We start from the raw sequence: 21,724 nt of genomic DNA, 5'->3' as shown, positions 1-21,724 counted from the left end.
GTTTGTATCCTTTGTAAGGAGATGAAAGAATAGTATCAAACACGTTATCACTGCCATATAAGTAAAAAAAATTTACGTCACTAAGTAAAATCTGGTCTTTCCTCGGTATATTGGTCTACCGGTTCTCTGTTGCAGTAGAGTTTCTCCAGAGTTGTTGAAAACAAAAATCATACAGAGCAACAACATTAAAATATATAGAAACTAATTAAGATAAATTAATTTTATATAGAAACTAATTAAGATAAATTAATTTTATTTCGATTACAAGATTTGAAAGCGTGTGAAGTTTGTGCAGTCTGCTCCAGGAAGCAGCCGATTTTTACTTACGAGAAAAGAACCATTACTGATTCGTTCCCTAGATATTACGAGATACTGCAAGAAACTGCCAGATGCTGAGAGATACTGTCGGATACCGTTAAAAATTGATGACAATAGTTTTCATTTCTTTATCTCCACTCGAAAATTTGTATAACCCTATTTGTTCAGACTCTTTCTAAGATTTGACAACGTGACACTTGTCATATGTCATATGTTAAAGCAAAAGTAATGCCCGAAATTAGATCAGCACAAACTAATTTAATTGTTCTATTTCTATAACAGAGTGACTTTTAATGATTTTAATATCGTGTTATATTTCTTTCTTGTCCATAATCAAGATCTTAACATCTAGGGTAATTAACTATTAGTAAATCCAAATGAATGGCAATTGCCATTCTAAGTGGCAAATACCATTTTAAATGGCAATTGCCATTCTAAGTAGCTAATACCATTCTACATAAATGGCAAATACTATTCTAGATATTGTCCCTATTATATGGTCATAAACGATATAACATGCAGAAGCAAAACGAATAGTTTGGTAAAACTTAACAAATAAATTAATTATCAAAGTTATTAAAGAAACTGTAAGAGGAGCATATATGATTATCTACTGAATCCAAAATAATCCAAAACAGTTATATTCAAGTCCAAAACAATCAAAATTTCCAAATGAGTTTCAAATCCTTGAATGTGCCGCTCTACCAAATGTCTTGAGGTATCAAAATGGCATTTTCAAAACTCCTTTGAATAATTCAAAAAAATCTCAGCATAATGTTTTAGTCCAATAATCACTTTGTAATTCCAAAGAATAATCCAAACAAATGGTTCCTCTCAAATTATCTAAACATAACATCAAACAACTCTCCAGGCTGATTTTAACATATGAAACAAGAATCAGAAATAGTAATAAATCAAAAATAGGAATGAATCTGATTGCTCAGTTCTCTCCATACATACACCTTCAATAGTATATTAGGACTATATATCACAGTATACTACACGTGACAGATCTGACTACTCAATTTAATATTTCAAAATACATATTCGCGTATCCTAACTCGTCTGATTGAAAATAACTTAATTCTTCTAAAAACCGACCTGACTGACATGTCCAATTGGAACAACCACAAACTCGTAAACAGGCCTTATTATTGCCAGTATTATTAACGGTCGTAAACACCTACGTCAACAACTATTTATATAGCCTACTTCGTATGTATGTATGTATGTATGTATGTATCATTGTATGTATGTGCGTGTTGAGGCAGACAGGCAGGTAGATATGTAGGTAGGTAGGTATTAATATGTTTTATACTAATTCCTCATGAATTACTGATTTGATTTAAAAACGATCTGGACATTACTCAAGAAATACAAGTTAGGTGAACCCGAAACGAAATGTGAAATATAGGTCATGCTGGACTACTGTTTCTGTGTCGCTCCCGCTGAATGATAAAACAGGTCATTGCATTTAAAGGTTCTGCCGGCTATTTAGATTGCCACCACATATGTGCCTAATTCTCTTCTGTTTCCTTTCTCATACATAACCATTACTTTGACTTAAACATTGTTGACACTAATTAACCACACACACACACACGCACGCGCGCGCGCACGCACGCACACACACACACACACACACACACACACACATATATATATATATTAAATTCAGCTTATGGATTGGATTCATTTTTTACGTTTAAAATTAGAAACAAATCACACGTAAAAAGGTCCTAATTGAAGCATGTTTATATTTTCTATGACCTGCATTAGAAAACGCGGTGTCTGTACTATTTATACTTACAAGACCTAGTTATCCAAACTTAAATTTTATAGATTCTATTCTAATGCTTCGTACTTTGCATAGAGGTTGAATGTTTGAAGAAAAACAATTTTGAATGGTTAACTTACGGATTATTATAGTTGGGTGGAGTTTTCTTTCAAAAAAAGATATTGCATATATCATTTATTTGCTCAAATAACTTTAAATTCTCTGTATTCTACGTATGATTGATGAAGGTAGTTTGGGTTGTCATATTCCATATGTGCGTCTCATGGAAAGACAGCAAGCTCCGCCCAAAATTGATTTGCTCTGTTTTCATAACCAAGTCAGTGTAATGTAGATTCGTTCAGGTTCATTTTTCGAGCACAAGAGGATATTTTGATCATTTGTCTGCTGTAGGTAGTGCGTTGTTTCTCTAATACGATATAAAACGGATTAGCAGATAGGTATGCCAACATTCTTCACGTTGTGCTTGTTTTATATGCACACAGCTTCACCAGTACCTCTTTCAGAAGCACACAATAATTGTACTGCGGAACCATAATGCAGAACATCACAGTTGTTATAAAACATCAAGTTAAATACTTTTGATTATGACCCCGGGAAGCATTAACACTACTGTGCAAAGAATCGACTGCTACGTTTGAGATTAATCCTTCCAAATATGTTTCATCAGGTTATCATATACATGAATTTAACTCCACACTAACAAATGAAATGTTACTGTTTTTTCCTCTAGTACAATTACACTGCAATTCTTCTTCATAAGAAATAACCCGTAACTTCCAACTTAAGATAGGAATTCTTTATTTCCGACTGCATAATCCATGCATCTAAATAAAAATAAAAATACAAAATAAAAGTATTTTAAACGTAAAAGATCATAGATGTCATATGTACAAGTATGCAGACAAATCTACGGCAATAGACGGTGCCCATCGGTATTAAGAGTTAACTTTTATAATGCATTTAAACAGTAATTCACATCTATAATACAATAATTTAAACGAATGTCATAAGTCCATAGATATTTCAAGATATAATTAATACTGTCAGATATTCTTGTTACCATTAAAAGCTTTCTCATTGCTTCATCAAAACTGAATACGTCATAGTTGACAAACATGTAAGGGGTAGTGTTCCGTTTTGGAATGCTAAATACAAAATGGCAACTGTTATAACCAATAACTAGTTTTCCTTTTATACATTCACTAAAGCTTGTCCACAATGCTCAATACATGGTGCAGCAAAAAGATTGGAATAATCGAATTTAATAGTTTCAAAGAACAATTCATAACTTTAGGAAGAATCATCATTGTTCGAGTACACATCGATCTTTAAAATCACCTAGTATCTTTATTATCTGACAGATTGGATTTTAGAATATAACTCAGATATTGTAACTGTTGGCATATTTAAGAGCTTGGCCGTTGAGATCTACAGGTGGACGAGATGGTAAATGGAAAGTAGTTGATTGAAAGGCCATGCATACCGATTTTTAATTTTTTTTCAGACAATATCATTCTTAAATGCGTATTGCTGACATATATTTAATAATTCCATTAAACCCGCGATATAAATGCTTATCAATGACATATCAGCAGTAAAACTAAAATTGTTTAAAATGTCACCTTTGGTGCAAAATGTAACCCCACACGACACTGGCCCAATTTGTGATGTAACTCGTCTAAATATTAAATAACAAAGGAGAAATAACCCTTCCCTGCCTCACCCCTTTGGTTACATGGAAGGAGTTGGATACTACACTTCCCAAAGCACACAGTACGAACGTTTGCCATACTAGTTAACTAAAGTATGAACTATGTAGGCGATAATTTGAATATTAAGCAACCTTTTAAAGCGTGTCCAGTGATTGACCCCATCAAATGTCTTCCTTGCCTCAAAAACATGAAAACACAAGGCTGACATGTTCTACATAATAGTTGACAGTTTCATTAAAGGGATAGAGGTATAAGTCTGTTGACTGTTGATTTTTAAAATCAAACTGATTATTGGAGATTGTGACTTCCCATCTCTGTAGTATTATGCATTAAAATATTTTTTTAAATAATAGACACAAGTAATAGGTCTATAATTAATATGCCCGCCAGGTTACTAATTTGAAATTTCAGTTTGCGGTATAATTGTAACTTTGTGAATCATCTTGGAACTAAGTTAATTACAAACATACTATTAAATAAAATCATCAAACGGACATGAAGTCTACATATACAAAAATCTTATTCTGAACATTTTTAGCACTTTTTGTATTAATTGGATTTAAGATAATGTGGTTAGTTCAATACAACTGGAAAGGGCCTTGCATACTGAAAGAACGATTCAAAGTGATTTTTTTTCACATGCTGCATATTATTTTTTGCCATGGTTCCCATCAATAAAAATTGGTAGCATACTGGACGTTGTAATATTTTGTTTAACTTGCTTCCAGGATTCACGTCAGACCAAATTTCACATTTATTTGCAAGAGTTTCTGCTCTGCGTTACAGTTCCTTCTTTTTACATGGTCGAAGAGCATGCTAAAATTGAGGTCTTGTCTGGCACTTTTGATTACTGTGAGATCCATGACGAGATACAGAGGATCTCAAATGTATAATGATTTAATACCGCATTTATGAAACGAGTTGAATAATGTCCAGATTTTGCGAGACTTGGTGACCAAAAGCTGGAGTTTCAACGAGTTTCATAAATTGGATACTAAATCATTACCCATTTGAGATTCTTTTTATCACATAGTTTTTATTTCGGTGAAAATAACGTACATGGAAAGAAGAACGAACAATTTCGTTCAATCTGACAGACGTTGCACCTTTCGTTTCTTGTGCTTAAAAAATAGTCCCAAACAAAGTTGAACTAGTATTAATGTTTAAAAGTAGATTATACATTTATTTTCAATCTTTAAGTCCAGGAACAAGCGTCCCTCCTAATAAACATAACATTCTGCACAGACAAACTCATATTTCAATGGGGCCCCGAGTGGCCGAGTGGTCTAAAGCGCCCAATGTTACGGATCACTGCCATCTCACCTCTGTCTGCGTGGGTTCGAGTCTCGGGTTCGGCCAATGTGGGTATATGAGAAAGCTTGCCAGTAGCTTCTCGTGGGTCAGTGGTTCTTTCCGGGGTTTTCCCCGGTTCTTCCTCCACCATTAATACTGGCCGCCATGTATAGCCTATCTTGTGCTGAAAAATGGCGTTAATCCCCAAAACAACAACAACATATTTCAACACAGAACGTCCTAAGCGCGTGATGTTGCATTGTTTGATACAGTACCCCATTAGACTACTGTAGACGATCCATGTTTACGTAACCAAACATGTCACTTTTACAACTAAACATTACGTTCTTGCAATATTCATGTGAATGTAGGTTTACCAGATGCAGAAATTTATATATTTACTGTAATGTATTTGTGACCGGATATTTGCAGTATTTGACTTCGAACAGCAGACTACAGCGTACGTAAAACAAATTTCGAGTCGGAATTGCATCACTTATTTACCGCATAAATATGCAGTCGGTGAATCAACTTCTGTCAGTTTGGAGATCGGTTTAATTCCACATTCTTCTGTGAACAGAGGTGAGTTTATTTACTCTGTAAGTTAACATTTAAACCACGCTTGTATATATGGTGGGTTTCATACTACAAATATATCGCTTTCTTCAACCCCAAACCCACACAAGCAATACCCGTAATTTTGCTTGTTGTTGTTATTGTTTTTCTCTCTTGGTTTTAGCCACTTTTCATGTTATGATATGTTATACATGTCATAACAAACCCCTGCGTTGGTAAATTAGCCATATTAAAACGGACGCGACAATTGTTCATCAATTCCCTTCTGCGAGTCAATTCGAAAAATGGCGCCCAAAAATGTTCATTGAAAACAAAAAATCCCAGAAGGCGGGGATACAAACGTTTTCCCACGATTGCAACCAATCAGTAAGGAGAATACCACACAATAATTGCATGGGTTTATTTGGACCAATCAGAATCACATAAAGCGATATGTTCAAATGTTATAATATCACAAATATGAAACTGCACACACTATAGACACAGTCTACCGACTATGTGATAATAACAGTTATCACGCCACATATGGTAAGCATTTCGTGCAAAGTCGTGGGGTTCTTTTGAGGAATAATTCAAGCCTGGTATAACCCGGTGTATTAACCAGTATACCAACTATCAATGCAAAGTGTTACATTAGTAGTAGGTTCAAAACTGATTTCTGGCTCGGGGTCATCAAAAAAAAGTTCAGAACACATATAAGTTAGCCATTTATTAAACTAGATTTTATGATCTGTCACATTTTTTCAGTATAATTTTTTCCTCATTTTGTCAATGTTTAGACTTCTAGCTCAACGACTGTTGTAGTCATATTTGATAATTAATATTTGTTTTGAACTTTTTTGATGACCCAGAGTCAGAAACTCTGTTTTTACCTACTACGAAAATTTATACTACGTCCTCACCAACTATCAAAATCTCAACCGTAGATACAAGAAATATCTCATTATCGCGATGATATAAAGGAAACTGTATTCGTCCACTTACCTTACGATGACATTCGAATAAATCTTGTATTGCTATTACACCTAGCGGATATCTTTTACCTGCAGCTAATAAATTTCACTTATTAAAATCAATAGTGAGTTTTGTGTATTTTTGTTGGCTGATTGGATCATGAAAGTTATCATATCGTGACATTAACTCGTCATTCAAATGCTAAATATAATTCAAATATTTACTGTCGTCTGATTTTGTGAGCGAAAGTTTTAGTTTATCAAATTTTCCAAAACAAATACTTGAAATTTCATTATTAATTTCAACTGTTAGCGGTTAAACGTTTATTGCTAAAAAAATTTAATGCTCCTGCTTCCATCTGATGCCAACAAATTTTCAAGCATTATTTATAAAGTTTAGATGAAATTTATTTAAGAAACTAATTATACACTAGTCAGAAGAAGAAAAAAATATCAAATATATGTCTATCAGCAACGATTTTATTGAAGTTTCAAACTTTTGCGCAAAAAAACTTTGCGTTTTGATAATGACCAAATGCAAACGTATCTACTCCATTTTCACAATAACTTTTATCATCAAAATTACTTAAACGCGTTTTTTTATAATCTCTGTTTCATGTTTATGATGATTTGTTCGAATAGCCATTGCTGTTATAAAACTAACGCCTCAATCAAGCGCCTTTTTAAAATCGTCGAATCTAATAAAATTTTCTAACAAAATCACGAGGGAAACCTTTTGCTTTTTATTACTTTATCATTGTCCAACACTACATAATACATTTTAATGCGCAGTCCTATAACATATCATCTTTAAACTTGCCAATAACCTTTATATTTATATCATCATGAAAGTTTCTATCGCGAGGATAATCTGAAAGATCAAACAGATGTCGGTTATTTTAAATATCTTAGCATATATCATCACACTCTATTTCATAAACAAGTGAATCGGTGTCAGTAAATATTAATCTATTTGACGGTCATTCATTTTTAACAAAATTATAACAATCATAAAATTGAATCTAACACAGCAGCTCCAACATAAATCGGCTAATTCAGTTTCACATTTGTTTTTCTTCCCTGTATCGCTACTAGATTTTCATTAAAAAATGCCCTGCTGACAAAATCATCATGAAGTTTGTTTCGGCGGTTGATGTCATTAACTAGCTCAACATTTACCGGTTTGTAATATGTTACATTGTTTTTACAAAGAGAGAGTTATGCATGAGCTTAAATAATTTTTTTTTTCAAAATCAGGCTTTGCTTCAGCTCTTCTTGAAGTGTTTGAGTTAATATAATCTCTCATGTGTGATACATTTTAGCACACCTCAGCACAAGAACAGCATTTATTGCTTGTTTAAGAACATTATAGTGCAAAACATAATTTCGCTTATTAAGTAAATTTGGTAATAGTTAATTTACCATAGAAATTTGCTTTGATGATACCATTGCTTGTTGTTCCTGAGATAATAAACTATAGTCGATTTTCACTGATTCAGCACAAAACGGATAATCATTATGTAAATCATGTAATGATGTAGGATAATCCAGATCAACTTCAACAAGATATGAAACGTCTTCGGGTATTCTTTTTCCTGTTTCTGATACAATTGATCAGGTGTGATCCAATGAACTCCCCCAAATGACATTGGGTCTGACATTGCATAACCATATAAATTATTTGATTAAAGATAAATTATTTTGATGAAAAATCGGAATTATGTTCTTTCATAAGTTTATTGTTTGCTTCCGAATACTTTTTTGTTATTACGCTAATGCCACCTCGAATACATTTTTCAATAAAATTAAACATATCAACATCTGTTAATATTTATAACTCTAATTTACTAAACTTTAACAAACCTTTCCATGATAATTCCGGAGTAGAGTAATACCAGCATGAATATAGTCCGTAATTGTTATAACTAATCTTTCTAGTTGTTATAATTGTTATAAATAATCTTTCTAAAACTCTCAAACACATCAGCGAGCAATAATACACCAGTTTGCAAATATAAATCGTGATAATAACAAAATGTTTTACAATCAAATTCTTTCCAAATTGTTTTAGTATAATTATATTCATCATCAGTTATATTTTAACTTTTTAGCTGTGAATAAAATGTATCTTCGTCTGGTAGAGACATTGTATAAAATATATCCCAATCATCAGGGTATTAATACTGAAATATTCCTTGTTTTGTTATTAAACAACAAATTTGATTTAGCGTCGCTGGCGCTGCCTAACAATCAAGTTATGAAACTCACTGCCAGCGCTTACAGCGCTGCTTACTAGCTCATCCAATAATGCTACCATAAACTGTAAGCTGTCGATAAAACGTAATTTACTTAAAGTAATAGACATCTACTTTTCAAAATTATTTGGCATGCATTTTATTACGTTATCAAGTTTTAAGCGAGATACTATTTCAGGGTCACCAAAAGCTTCAACCATAATGTGGCTGTCATCGCCCTCGAAAAATATGTAAATGGCACGAATAAAATTTGAAGCATGAAATTTTAGGTTACAACTATCATGAGCAGCTCCACGATATTGTCTTGTAAAATGAGAGTGATCAAGTTTTTTATTATCAGGTTGCGTGTCAAATGCTTTTTCGCAGATGGGACAAACGTTTACTTCTTTATAATCAGAGTCCTGTTGAGCTGTAAGTTTTATCATAGGTGTTACCCTTTTTAAACGTCTAAATATATCATCAGCTTCGCTAATCAAGTGCTTGAGTAGCCAAACAGCTGGACTAGGACCGCGATGTAGTTCAATCGGCTTTGATAAACTCGGATTAATGCAACAAACTACCTTATACGCGACCCAACATGGAGTATGATTTTGAGTTTTTCTTGTACTTGACATATTAGGATTATTTTCTACGCCAGGTACAAGTTGGTGTAATCTTTAGTTTATTATTATAAATAATGAACCGAAGAATTTTTTCATTTTCATTTGGCATTGTTATGTTTTGTACTTCTGAACAGTACTGCGGATGCTTTTGTAATTTTCGTCATCAAAGCAACCATGTAAACAACGATAGAAAAATAGTTTGATTTATCTTTATTATATTGTCGACCAGCAAGTCTGTTTAAATTTGTTATCTAAACGTAATGGGTTCTATTAAACAGCAAGTTTTAGTTGATTGTGATGCTGTTTCAGAAACACATCTCAGATAAACTTTGTCATGCTCATCAGGACCAATTACGTTACCAGAAATATTATTTTGATTTTCGAACTTTGGTATTTGATTTTCTGCTCTCGGAAATTGGATACCAGTAAAAATTTAATTTTGTTCCATAACTCAGACACTTGTCAACACGACATGCATTTTTTTCTGCTGGAAACATTGCCGAAAGAATAGCCCACTGAAAACATGCATCGTCAAAAAAAAATTTTGCTGGTAGATCGATGTAAGAACTACCGCGTAACACATCATATTCCATCGTGTGAAATATAATTTCAGATATTGCTTCAAACTTCCAGCCCTGATACAGTATATCTTTCTATTTTGTTTATTTATTTCCTGATGTATTTTATCAGCGGGAAATGAAATATCAGTTCTGAGCAAAACTCGTCTACATTTTGCGTTAATAAATGGCTCAGCGATTTCTTCATCAATATCATCTCCGAAAATATGTAATTTTGAGAATAAAACGTGATACTGTACTATTTTTTTTACTGCGTTCTGTTTTTCAAGTTCACGTTTTATAGTTGGTTCTAACAAATGAAAAACATCTGTTGAAGTAACATTTGCAAGAACGATTTATCAAATCAATAGCTGTTGTCAAATCCGGAAAAGCGGTAGCTATCTTTGCTGGTTCTCCAATAAGGCTCTATTTTGCAATATCACGTAATTTTAACATTGTTTTATTACGTTTAATTATATATTTATTTAGACGTATTGTGAAGAAAAAAATTGAACAAATAAAATCGTGTATAATATAATGACAAGCACAAATGAGCAAGAATATTTTTATAATCATCCACAATATAACGTATACGCTGGAAATATGTTAGAATCGGTGATACACATCAGACTTGAAAAACCATTTGGCAAAATAACACCAGTAGGTTATATGATTAAATTCTGAGGGAGACAAGCATCTAACAGAGACTACGCAGTTGACAAATGGATCGAAATCTTATTTTGGACAAAATATATGGATTTTGGGAATTGTGGATGATAAAGACACAATTTTCAAGAAAACTTTGATAGGGAGTCTTTCTATGTGGAAACGGACCAAGGCAAACGGCGGGATTGAACGGCGAGGAATGGATGAACAATAATTGGAAATTAGTCAACCACGTTTTGAAACATTGAAATCTAAGACACTGATCCAATTTTATTTTATTTAAACGACTTAGTGGAAGTACATGTCACAAACTAATGAACAAAGATAATACAAAAATTCAGAAGCTTCATTCTGCAAAAAAAATAAATGTATGACAAGAACAGACGGACAGTCAGAAATCGTGGCACCAAGGACACACGGAAGAAACCAGGACAATGAAAATCGAAAAAAAAAATGAATGGACAGTGACAAACACAAAGACTAGGACAAACAAATAACAGAATTTTAGAAATGGTATATTACCAATTAACGCTTGTTTCGTCTCATGGTCATTAATTCTATGCAGAGTATAAATCTGTATATACCAATAATCTGCCGGAATCAGCGTGCTATTTTTAACCTGATTTTCATAAAAACATACACCAAGAGTCCACTGTTTGGTTGCTAATAAATTTGTATTGTTAAATGCCCGCATTCCTTGCATAAAATTTTTAATATATTAAAGTTTCTTGTTATCAGTTCAGTTGATAAAAGTAAATTGCATTATTTCTAAAATAATTTTTAAACATTTATATGTTCTATATATTTTAAAACAATGAAACGAATACATTTTGAAATATGTTCAAAACTTTGTTCTCGTGTATTAAGCACAGTTCTGCAACTATCTGGTAGCCATTACTCTTCCCCCAATAGCAATATGGTATTCCATATTATACCCCCAATAGCACTGGCTTTCATTTCACACAAACTTTTAAAATGGTTAACGAATGTCTGTCGATATGTCTGACAGCCATTATACATCAGCCATTCAGCGGTGTACTTTTAGCTGGTGCTTTTGTAGAATTCACCATTCACGGAAATCAATATGTCCGTGTCCCTACTCTAATTCATGCGCAAACGATTTTCGTTGTGATGTAAATACCGAAACACATGTGCAAACGATTTTTTGTTGCGATGTAAATACCGAAACACACACGCAAACTATTTTTTTTTTGATGTAAATACCGAAACACATACGCACATGATCTGACACACCATTCTCGCGTGTATCTTTGTATTTAGACCACTAAAATAACTGTCCAAACATAATTCCTGATAATTACACTTACAACGTACAGCCGTTTTAGTTGCTGATTTGCGCAAATCTCGCGCATCCTGGAACCTAAATTAAGAAGAAAAATTCATTATTACTAGTCATAATATAATAATCAACTTGATGAATTATTAATAATATTTATTAATTATTAACAGCTTTAAAATTAAACTAATGTGTGCATTGTAATACATGTTGTTAATGCCAAAATTATTTACCTTTAAAACTACCCATATTGCACAATTTACAGGTTCTCATTTACTTGCTCCCCAGCTCTCGCCTCAGGTGATTAGGTGTGTATCCGATGATTAGGTGTCCAATGTGTGTGTGTGTGTGTGTGTGTGAAAGTTTAAGCTAAGTTTGACATATTTTGGTATACAACTCAAGCAATAGTGAAACCAAAGAATGTAATAAACAAGAATTGATATTGAGAAATATGAATGCAAAATGGATGACCTTTTAAATATAATGTAATTGAAAGGCAAAGTTTAAAGTCAAAAGCAAGGGCCATAATTCTTTACACTTTTGTCAGAAATTGGTTAAAACTAAACTTAAATTCCTAATTTTGTGTGTAACATTAAGTCCTTCAGAACTTGCTGAGCAGAACAACATTCAGATAAAGGTAATAGGCAAGGTGTGAAACAAGGGCCATAACTTGTTTAACTCCATTAAATTTCGTTTGAAAACTGTTAAAATCAAACTCGAACCAGGTGTTTTTAATATAAAGACTTGCACTAAATTTGGTTTGAATCCATTTCTAGCCTTTTAAAAGTAACTGAGTAGAAATTAAATTCACAACTGTAGCATGACATGACATGGATATGGAATGGAATGGATATGGATGACCTTGCATATGGAAGGCGCTATATTCCCCCCCCCCCATGGCTCTGTGTGTGTGTGTGTGTGTGTGTGTGTGTTTGTTTGCGAGTGCGCGTGTGATTTGGATTGTTAACGTATCCTTAACAATTTTGCCGTCATATCGCTACAATGTCTGCAGTCTGCCAGTTTACAGTGATTTCTAGCACTGAGACATCATGCCACAGTCGTGTAGCATAATGTCCCAGCCAGTTACATTATCCTGACACCCGGCTGACCAGTCCTAACACTAACCTCTTAACGCTGAGCGCCTAGCGATGCAGCTGTCTCTATAATGCGGGTAAAAACTGATTTGACAGGAAGTGATGCGAATGAATGAACGAGCATGGGAAATGCTAAACACTCCATCTCTAGATATTGTGGGATATAAACTGTTACATGAATGGACGTGACGTGATGGAATACACCAGACATTACTAGTTCATGGATAATTATATACATAGGGCTACCGCTGTGAATCAATTCTCTGACCAATACTTTTTAATATCTTTATTGATGATGCCTTTTTTCCAAATGATTTTGATAAATAACCATTTAATGACAACGCGCTTGACTACATTCGCCACGAGTTTATTGTGAAGTCTACATGTAGTCTGCCAGTTTGATTAAGTGGCTTACATAAATTGAAAATAAAGGAAATCTTGAACAGCTTGAGAATTTCTCACCCAGCGAGACTAATACATCTTGTTAAGAATCTGTGAAACTGTTGGGAGTCACTTTTGGACTTATTGCTAAACACTGATCACCAAGTCAAAAGTAAGTAAACAATCCAACGTGCACTAGCGAATTGGAAAATACATCACAAATGAAAGACAACTGGCTGTGCATCACCCTTTCATTAAGGCAAGCTTAAACTTCTGTCCCGTAACCTGGTATTTCAGCAGCCTCACTAATATGGACAAACTTGAAGAAGAAAAAAACATGAAAGAGTTGAGATTTGTCTTTAATGATTTCAAGAAACCTTACTCTGAACTCATGGATTTGGCACAATTTATCAACTCTCTACTTCCAAAGGTTGAAGACCATGGCACCTGACTTTTTCAAAATTTTAATCAAGAGCTAGGCCTCATGTACACATAAACTGGTAGTCTTTTGTTTTACTTATAAATCCTCATACCGTTGTATGTATGTAAACACCGTGGAGATTTCAGACATACGGATATCGATAGGGGATATAATATAGGTATACAACAGCTAAACTCTGGAATTTCGAATTTTCTCTAACAATTGTATAACTTCTGTTATAATTTTATAACCTCCGACTTTAACTATTTCAAATCTATCTTAATGACCTGGTATTGGAGTGCATTGTGTAAATATTCAGTATGACTTATTCGCAAAATCTCCCGTTTGTTTGTAACCTGCCCCCTCCCTGATTTTGAAAACGAAAAGCATCAAGAATGTTTAAAAAATGCACAAAGTCCGATCATTTCATTCATTGATTTATAATCATTAACCAGATTTTCGCCAAGGGGTCGAATTATTGGCATTTCAACGCAAACAGTAGAGCCCGATGGAGTGAAGAAAATAGACTGCTCGCTGTCAATTTCTGGTTTCTATTTCAGTATAAACTGTGTCGTCTGCGTTTAGTATTGGCAATGTCTTGTTATAATATTTCTAAAACAAACTGAGCAAATAAATAGAAGGAACTTTGTATATATGTGTTTATGGAGATGTAAATTAAAAATTGACGGAATTATTGAGATCTTTAAAGACGGTGAACAACATAACAACATAACATAACATAGCAACATAGCATCTGTTGCTTGAAAACACAAACTGGCCCGATATCGACCGTGTTACAAAAGAACCTCCCTTTTGATTCGAAACGCCAACAAGCTGACAGTGTTTAGGACACCCTGGCGACAATATGCAGCTTCGTGTGATATAATGGAATGGACATGGGCAACGCCATGTTCCCTCTATATGTCTTGGGTTAAAACTCTGACATGACAGGAAGTGATGTGACGAAATTAATGGACATGAGCAACACTGCATGTTCCCTGTAGCAGGTGTAAAAAATGTGACATGACTGGAAGTGATGTGATGGAACGAATGAACACGGGTAACACCGTGCGTTCACTCTGTACCACTATTGCCGCCAATTCTGCGCGACGGGTAATTCTGCGCAACGATACGTCATTTCTGTAAACATTGAATCATGTGCTATTCTGGGTCAAAAATCCATTTTGTATCAAGCAAAAACGATCGTACTTTAATTAAGAAAAGTGATATTCATAAAGTGTAAAAAAATATCACACATTTCGACTCGAAAGACATACGAAAATATATCTAAATGTTAACATGAAGACCCACTCCATGACCTTCTTAACCCTGTAACCCAGAAAATCATTTACTATGTACCTTTTCGAATCATACAAATAAATACATTATATAAAAGATGGAAATGTATACCTTAAAAAATTCTGCTTCTTAATCCAAGTTTCCGATTTTGCAAGAAGTTGCCCCACACGTACAATATCGTCTGCTACCCAACGATATTCTCAAGAAATTATCAGCGTATAATCTGTTTCTATATTCTTAATAATTCTTCCCCATAAACAAGACGTTGTAAACGCATTACATCCTTTTCATTGTTGTTTCTCTTCCACATAATAGCTTCGTTTTTTAAAATAACTTTACTAAACAAAAATTTAAAAGATTGGTTTAGTTTGCCTAAAATCTCTCGCCATTTATTGGCATTGTTACGTTGAATTTTTTTTTAAAACTTGCTATAAACCTGACCTAGTTACTCAACTGAAATGCTGAGAGAAACAGTCCAAAGTAATGTATTTCATTACTATAGCCCGGTGGATACACATTACATCTTTTCAAAGCTGTGCGCAGAATTGGCCGAATATTGCGGGTCATGAAAACACGGGAGTGGTATCCCGTGTTTCCAAAATGAATATTATTTTGAACAGAATATTCTGGTGACAATTGCCTCTTTCCAAATGGTAAGCATTGCACAGTCAATCTAGAAAAATAGGCACTATTAGAAATAAAAACACGGAAAAAAATTAAGTATCTAATTTCTTTAAACTGTTAGTACTGTTTGCATGTAGATTATCTACAGTACACAGTTTCAGATTTTCACACATACAATTGTAATAGTTTTGAAATTATACTATGTTAAACTTGGGTACCCATTTTTTACGTTACGGAAGTTAGAGTACGCGTTTTACTAGTGTCTAAAAATTTTCTGACTTTGGAAATCCATTTAATTTGCAGTATAAGAACTATGGGAAGTATCAATGATTGATGAGATATTAGATTACAAGATACTAATTGGTTGTCTGCCGCGACAACAGGCATAAACATTGAATAATTAGGAATAAAACGAAAATTTATTAATGAACGAACATCATACAACACAACGAAACAGCAATCATAATTAATCAACCGTTTTCAACCAAAATAAAGCTTTTACTATGTCTAGTGAAACATGTTCAGAGAAAAAAACTTTAAGAGAACCACGAATTAGAATTTTACAACATTTTATATGTGCTTATATTTTGTTACGGAAGTTAGAAATTTCTTGCTAATATAGAATCTTTAACAATGTTTTAACGTGTCAAAATTTCAACATAATGTGAGTTAAAAGTTTTGGAATTTGCATTTTTAACCTTTTAGAATAATTTGTACATCTGAAAAAATAATATTTCCTAAAACCACATAAAAAGAAAAAAAAATCACATTTTTAGTCTAGATCTAATTGTCAACTTCAAATTGCTAATTTTTGCACCAAATTAGGTTTTTATCAGTTGAAGAAATATGTGTACTATCTTTTTACATCCATAAATACTAAAAATAAAAAATAAAAAAAAATTAATTTGCTTTTACACAAGATATTCATTTTGTTACGGAGATCAGAAAAAGTCTTTAGATAAATGAACATTTTTTTCTGTAAATGCAGTAACCGAATTCAGTCGCCTTTTGTCTCTGATCAATCGGAGTGTTTAAATTAAACACTTATGTACATTATAACTGTACTTAGTAATTGTTACTTCTACTTCTTTGAAAAGATTTTCTCGATGTTTTCCAAATCTGAATTTGATATTTTCATGGACCGCTCACGAATTCCTATTTTTGCTGGTGGTTCGGATAATATGTACAAAACTTTCTCGGGTTCAATCCAAATTCTATCTTCTTGTTGTGGTCGCCTGAATCTGTTCGGGATCTTGCCTGTTTTTTCTAGAAAGTCAACGAAATATTCATTATCTTCAGAGTCAATTTCAATCACTTGGCATATGTACCAGTTTCCCAAATACAGTGCGGCTATCCAATCTTTTTCCTTAACATTTAGGTTGATTACCTCTGATGTGGTTTGATCATCAACAGTGTCACTTTGGCGTTCCAATTCATCCTGCACATCTTCCTCTATGTTATTCTGATGATTTCTTTCACTTTGATCTTTGTTCTTCTTTTTTCCTTTCACCGTCAGACAATGACTTGTGTATCCTTCACAACCAGTTTGACTTACGTCGTCCATACATTGCTGACAATAGCACGATACATTCCTTGTGTAAACTTGGTTTTCTTTGACAGGGACAACGTAATGAACTTTAAAGGTTTCTTGGACGGCTTGTATAGGCGGCTTAGAATCTAAATTCGATTTAGCTTCATCGTAGTCGTTTTGAGTGTAATTGATGTATTTGACTTTGCTACCTTCTTCCATGGTTTTTTGAGCATACTCAGAAAAGTCAGATGCGTTTTGTATATTGGCCTTCCCATGCTTGACTGCATTGTCAGCAGACCTTTTCACACTTGCCCCTAGGCCATCGCATGGGCCCTTCCCGTGTCCTGATTCCAAATAGTTCCATCTTGCCTGAACTCCAAACTCTTCTTCATGTGTTGATACTAATCTAAAGATAGTTTTGTTTCTGTACTGACTAGTGGGCGAATCTGTCAGATAGTGAATTCTCTTCAGGTTTGGCACAAGAGTTTTCAGGTGTGGAATAAGTTTTTTTAGTATGGCGTAAACGGACACGGCATTGTGATTAAGAACATCTGACACGGCAACATAACATTGTACACATTTATCCTTGTTACCATTTCCTACTTGTTCGTCACCCTCTTGCCGATAGTAAACCACCATTGTATGTAGCGTTACCATGCTGGTGTTCCAATACGCGGACTGTACTTCTTCAAACGATGAACAAACATAATTCTCCGCGTAGTCCATCCATACCACAACATCTCCAACCGGAAGATTTTCTCTCAATTTTCTCAACTCCTCATATTGGTGCTTGACCCTATAAACGTGTTCCTCAAATTCATTTAGTTCATTCTGAAATTCATTTAGAAAAACGGCTTTCTCTCTGACTTCCTGAACTTCTTTGTGTCTATATTTCTCACCCTCTTGGACTTTCTTCCATTGTTTGAAAGCAATCTCTGCCTCTTGTAATTCTGTAATTTGTTTGATTAGTTCCTCTTTTTTCTTAACCGTTTCATCCGGATTCTTTGAGCATCTGACTCCAAGACTTATCAAGGCTCTCAATTTAAGAGCCAGATTCTGATGTCTAGAACATAAGCATGTTTGACGGGAAGCAAAATTAGCTAGCACAATGTGTGTTGGTCTCACTGAATAGAAAAGAGATTTCGAAATTTTCAGTTCCGGATTTTCAAATCTAAACTTCTGGAACAGATTCTTCATATAGTCTGACAGAACATGTTTTTGTTTCTGGTCAGCGTTTTCTGTTCTGGTGTCTTTCTTCCCTGGCAAAATTGAACTATTGTCCTCCCTTTCAAGAAAATTTCTAACAGCTTCCCTAGTCATTCTCTTATTCTTTGTTTTTCTTGGCTGCCCTAATTTTCGAATTTTCTTGATACCAACTCCAAGGACTTTGCTAATTGCTTTGCTGCATCTGTATTTCGACGAAATTCCTCTACAATAATGTCGGATGTTCTTTTGTTTCTTTTTCATCACAAATGGTGTAACTTCAGCTGATATTGTATTTGCCACCAGTAATTTCTTTTTTACAAAATTGATTTTTTTCCTTATTCTCTCTGGTGTTCCTATTAAGTGCTCCTCCAATCTGAGATCCCTCATTTCCTTCTGAGTTTTTTATTTTGGAGTGAGAGAAATCTGTCTTCCTCTAACTAAATTCTCGTGACAATTATCTACAGACTCATTGGGGTTTTCGCTCTCAGTGCTTTGGCTATTTTCTGTTTCCTTTCTCACTTCTCTTTCATTTTCTGTGTCTTCATCCAAATAATCGAAATCCGTTTCATCTGCAGTCGTTTCTTCTCGTCTATTCAATTTGTACTTTTTTATTCTTTCTATACGTTTCTGTAATCTTTTGTTTGCTCTTTGCAGTTGTTTATTTTTAAAGGAAAGTTCTTCATTTTGTCTATAAGCTTTTCGGAGTGATCGTCTATATCTTTTGCGCAATCCTCCTCTTTCTTTTGTTTTATGAGTAGGCAATTTGACGACAAGTCTTCCTCCTGGACTGTTTGACGGCAATGATTCAGCTACTTCCAAATCTTCCTTCTCTTCTAAGTTCTTGGTCTTTTTAATATCGTACCATTTTTTGGATCGTTTTCTTCCTTCTTCTCTCCGTTTTTTTCTTTGCACTTGAATTTAGGTTTTCGACAGGAACATATGCGTCCCGCTTCCGCTTTGATTCCTTCTGTAGAAACTCATCTTCATTCTTTTGCTTTTGTTTTTCCCTCCAACGCCTTTGTCTTTCTGCATTGGACAGGGGTGTTCTGAAATAAATATAATAATAAATAACGTTATATTCTAGTCATGCATGTGTTTTTATGTTGTTTTTGTGTTTGTTTGATTCTTTTATTTTGTCATTTTAAATTTTATTTTAGTTTTGTTTTTGTTGTTTTGCTTTGTGTTTTTAGGGAAAGTCATCCGTTTTCATTTTTATTACAACAATGATAGTACATGTACAACAAAATATATCGAATTAGTCAGATTGTTTTTATTTTTTGTGCTTAGATACATGAATATAAATTATTCTATGTGTATTATTATGAAATTGCTGATTTCCGTAACATTTGTGATTTTTGACATCCGTAACGACTACAGGAGAAAAAAGAGTGATTGAAATGGAATATTGTGTTTAGAATAGGATAATCTGAGCATATACTACGTATTTAAATAATATAAATTATTCAAATATGTTATCTTGATTGGTAAGCATTATTTAAAGTGATTATGCAAAGTGTAGTTATATGCGTCTGACATCCATAACGTTAATTATTTTGTGGATATGTCCTCAAACGCAGTAAAAGTTAAATTTTATAGGGGCTTTTCTCACTACTTTAAAATAATGCAAAAGAATGTTTATATAATACATTTTTACGTGTCATTATGGAACACAATTTAAGGTTGTGTTTTTCATCTGACCTCCGTAACATTTTACCAGTCTAATGTAAATGGGTATAATTTCTCCTTTCACCGGCAATATGACGTCATTATTATTGCAAATGATTGTCGTGACCTTTAACGATAATTTTGTTTAAAAACTTACAACGAAACATATTTAGTCACCACCTCGGTGTCTATAATGCATAGCAAGATAAAAAAAAAAACTACTTACTTTTTTCTTCTGTCCATATTTTTCTACAATAAGAGCACTTTTGTCATAGCTATTTTTTGTCGTCTGCATGTATCGGTGCCAAACTAAATAATACACTGGCTAAAAAGTCCGATATTTCCGGTTCTTTTTCTTTAGAAAGATTTATTATGGATGTCAGAGGTTACGGATGTCAGAAAAACTAATTATGTTTTAAAAAAAAATAAGATGATTCAGGATTTGTACAGTAAGTAAGTAAATAAGTAGTTTTATTCATAGAGTCCCCAATTAAAATGAATGATCGAGTCCATTCTTTCTTGCATTTTCCTATTTAAAAAAAAAAAACGTGTTATGGAGGTCAGAGCCTTAAATGTGACATTCAAAATATATTAATGTTTTGACTCGTAGTTTTGAAATCGACCTCTATCATTATTAATTTAAGATAAGTTCATATTCTTTTACCAATTTCAACTTATAAACGAGAGTATTACCTTCAGATTTTCGTTAATAAAGGTCTTTCGTGGTGGTCTAGATTCTTGTTACGGATGTTGTATACAGTTTGGCGACAACAATTTAAAATCTAACACAAAGATATATTCTTGTTGATCTTTTCTATGCTAATGCTGTTTGAATCTATATAGTTATCTGTAACATTTATCGCAAAAAACTTCCAAATTTCATATTAAAACTCGGCTTTTTCCGCGAGCGTTTTTTCTGTTATTTCCAATGCGACACAGAGCAATTGCATTTTCCGGTACATTTCCGGCACCAGTAAGAAAAAATGTCTATAAAGAAATGATAGGTTCTTTATTTTTTCTCTTCTTAGGATTATATTTAAAACAATGAAAACATAAAAACATTGTATTAAAGTATTGTAATTGCGCAATCAGCAAGCGACATTTAGACGAATTTGAATGAAAAAGAAGGCCTTTTTTTCTGGAATGACTGTGCAGTATTTTATTTTTGTCAATCGGTCGAATTCGGTAAGCGTTTTGCTTCAACACTGGAGACGGTGTTGTGAGGATTAACGCCATTTTTCAGCACACGATAGGCTATAAATGGTGGCCAGTATTAATGGTGGAGTAAGAACCCGGGAAACCCCCGGAAAGAACCACCGACCCACGAGAAGCTACTGGCAAGCTTTCTTACATACCCACATTGGCCGAATCCGAGACTCGAACCCACGCAGACAGATGTAAGATGGCAATGATCCGCAACAGAGAGCGCATTACACTACTCGGGGCCACTAACATTGGAGACGGAAACCTTAGATG

At 33.8% G+C, this 21,724-nt stretch overlaps 1 protein-coding gene across 1 annotated transcript; it reads right to left on the bottom strand.

Annotated features, from left to right (window-relative positions):
- Positions 1 to 15,954: 15,954 nt before the first annotated feature.
- Positions 15,955 to 20,668, bottom strand: LOC149776651 (uncharacterized). Its single transcript, XM_089941178.1, has 2 exons — positions 20,475 to 20,668; positions 15,955 to 19,629 (listed from the first exon to the last, which is right to left on the bottom strand). The coding sequence occupies exon 2, from the start codon at positions 18,968 to 18,970 to the stop codon at positions 16,928 to 16,930; it is 2,043 nt and encodes a 680-aa protein (XP_089797304.1). The 5' UTR covers positions 18,971 to 19,629; positions 20,475 to 20,668; the 3' UTR covers positions 15,955 to 16,927.
- Positions 20,669 to 21,724: the final 1,056 nt, after the last annotated feature.

Source organism: Sinohyriopsis cumingii, chromosome 18, assembly GCF_028554795.1.
Source record: "Sinohyriopsis cumingii isolate HCF-2022 chromosome 18, ASM2855479v2, whole genome shotgun sequence".
NCBI lineage: Eukaryota > Metazoa > Mollusca > Bivalvia > Unionida > Unionidae > Sinohyriopsis > Sinohyriopsis cumingii.
Note: the sequence above shows the minus strand (reverse complement) of the source record. Positions and strands in the feature narration are given on the sequence as shown.

Coding starts and splice junctions, on each gene's coding strand:
- LOC149776651 (XM_089941178.1), bottom strand. CDS start 18,970: ATGAGGGATCTCAGATTGGAGGAGCACTTAATAGGAACACCAGAGAGA.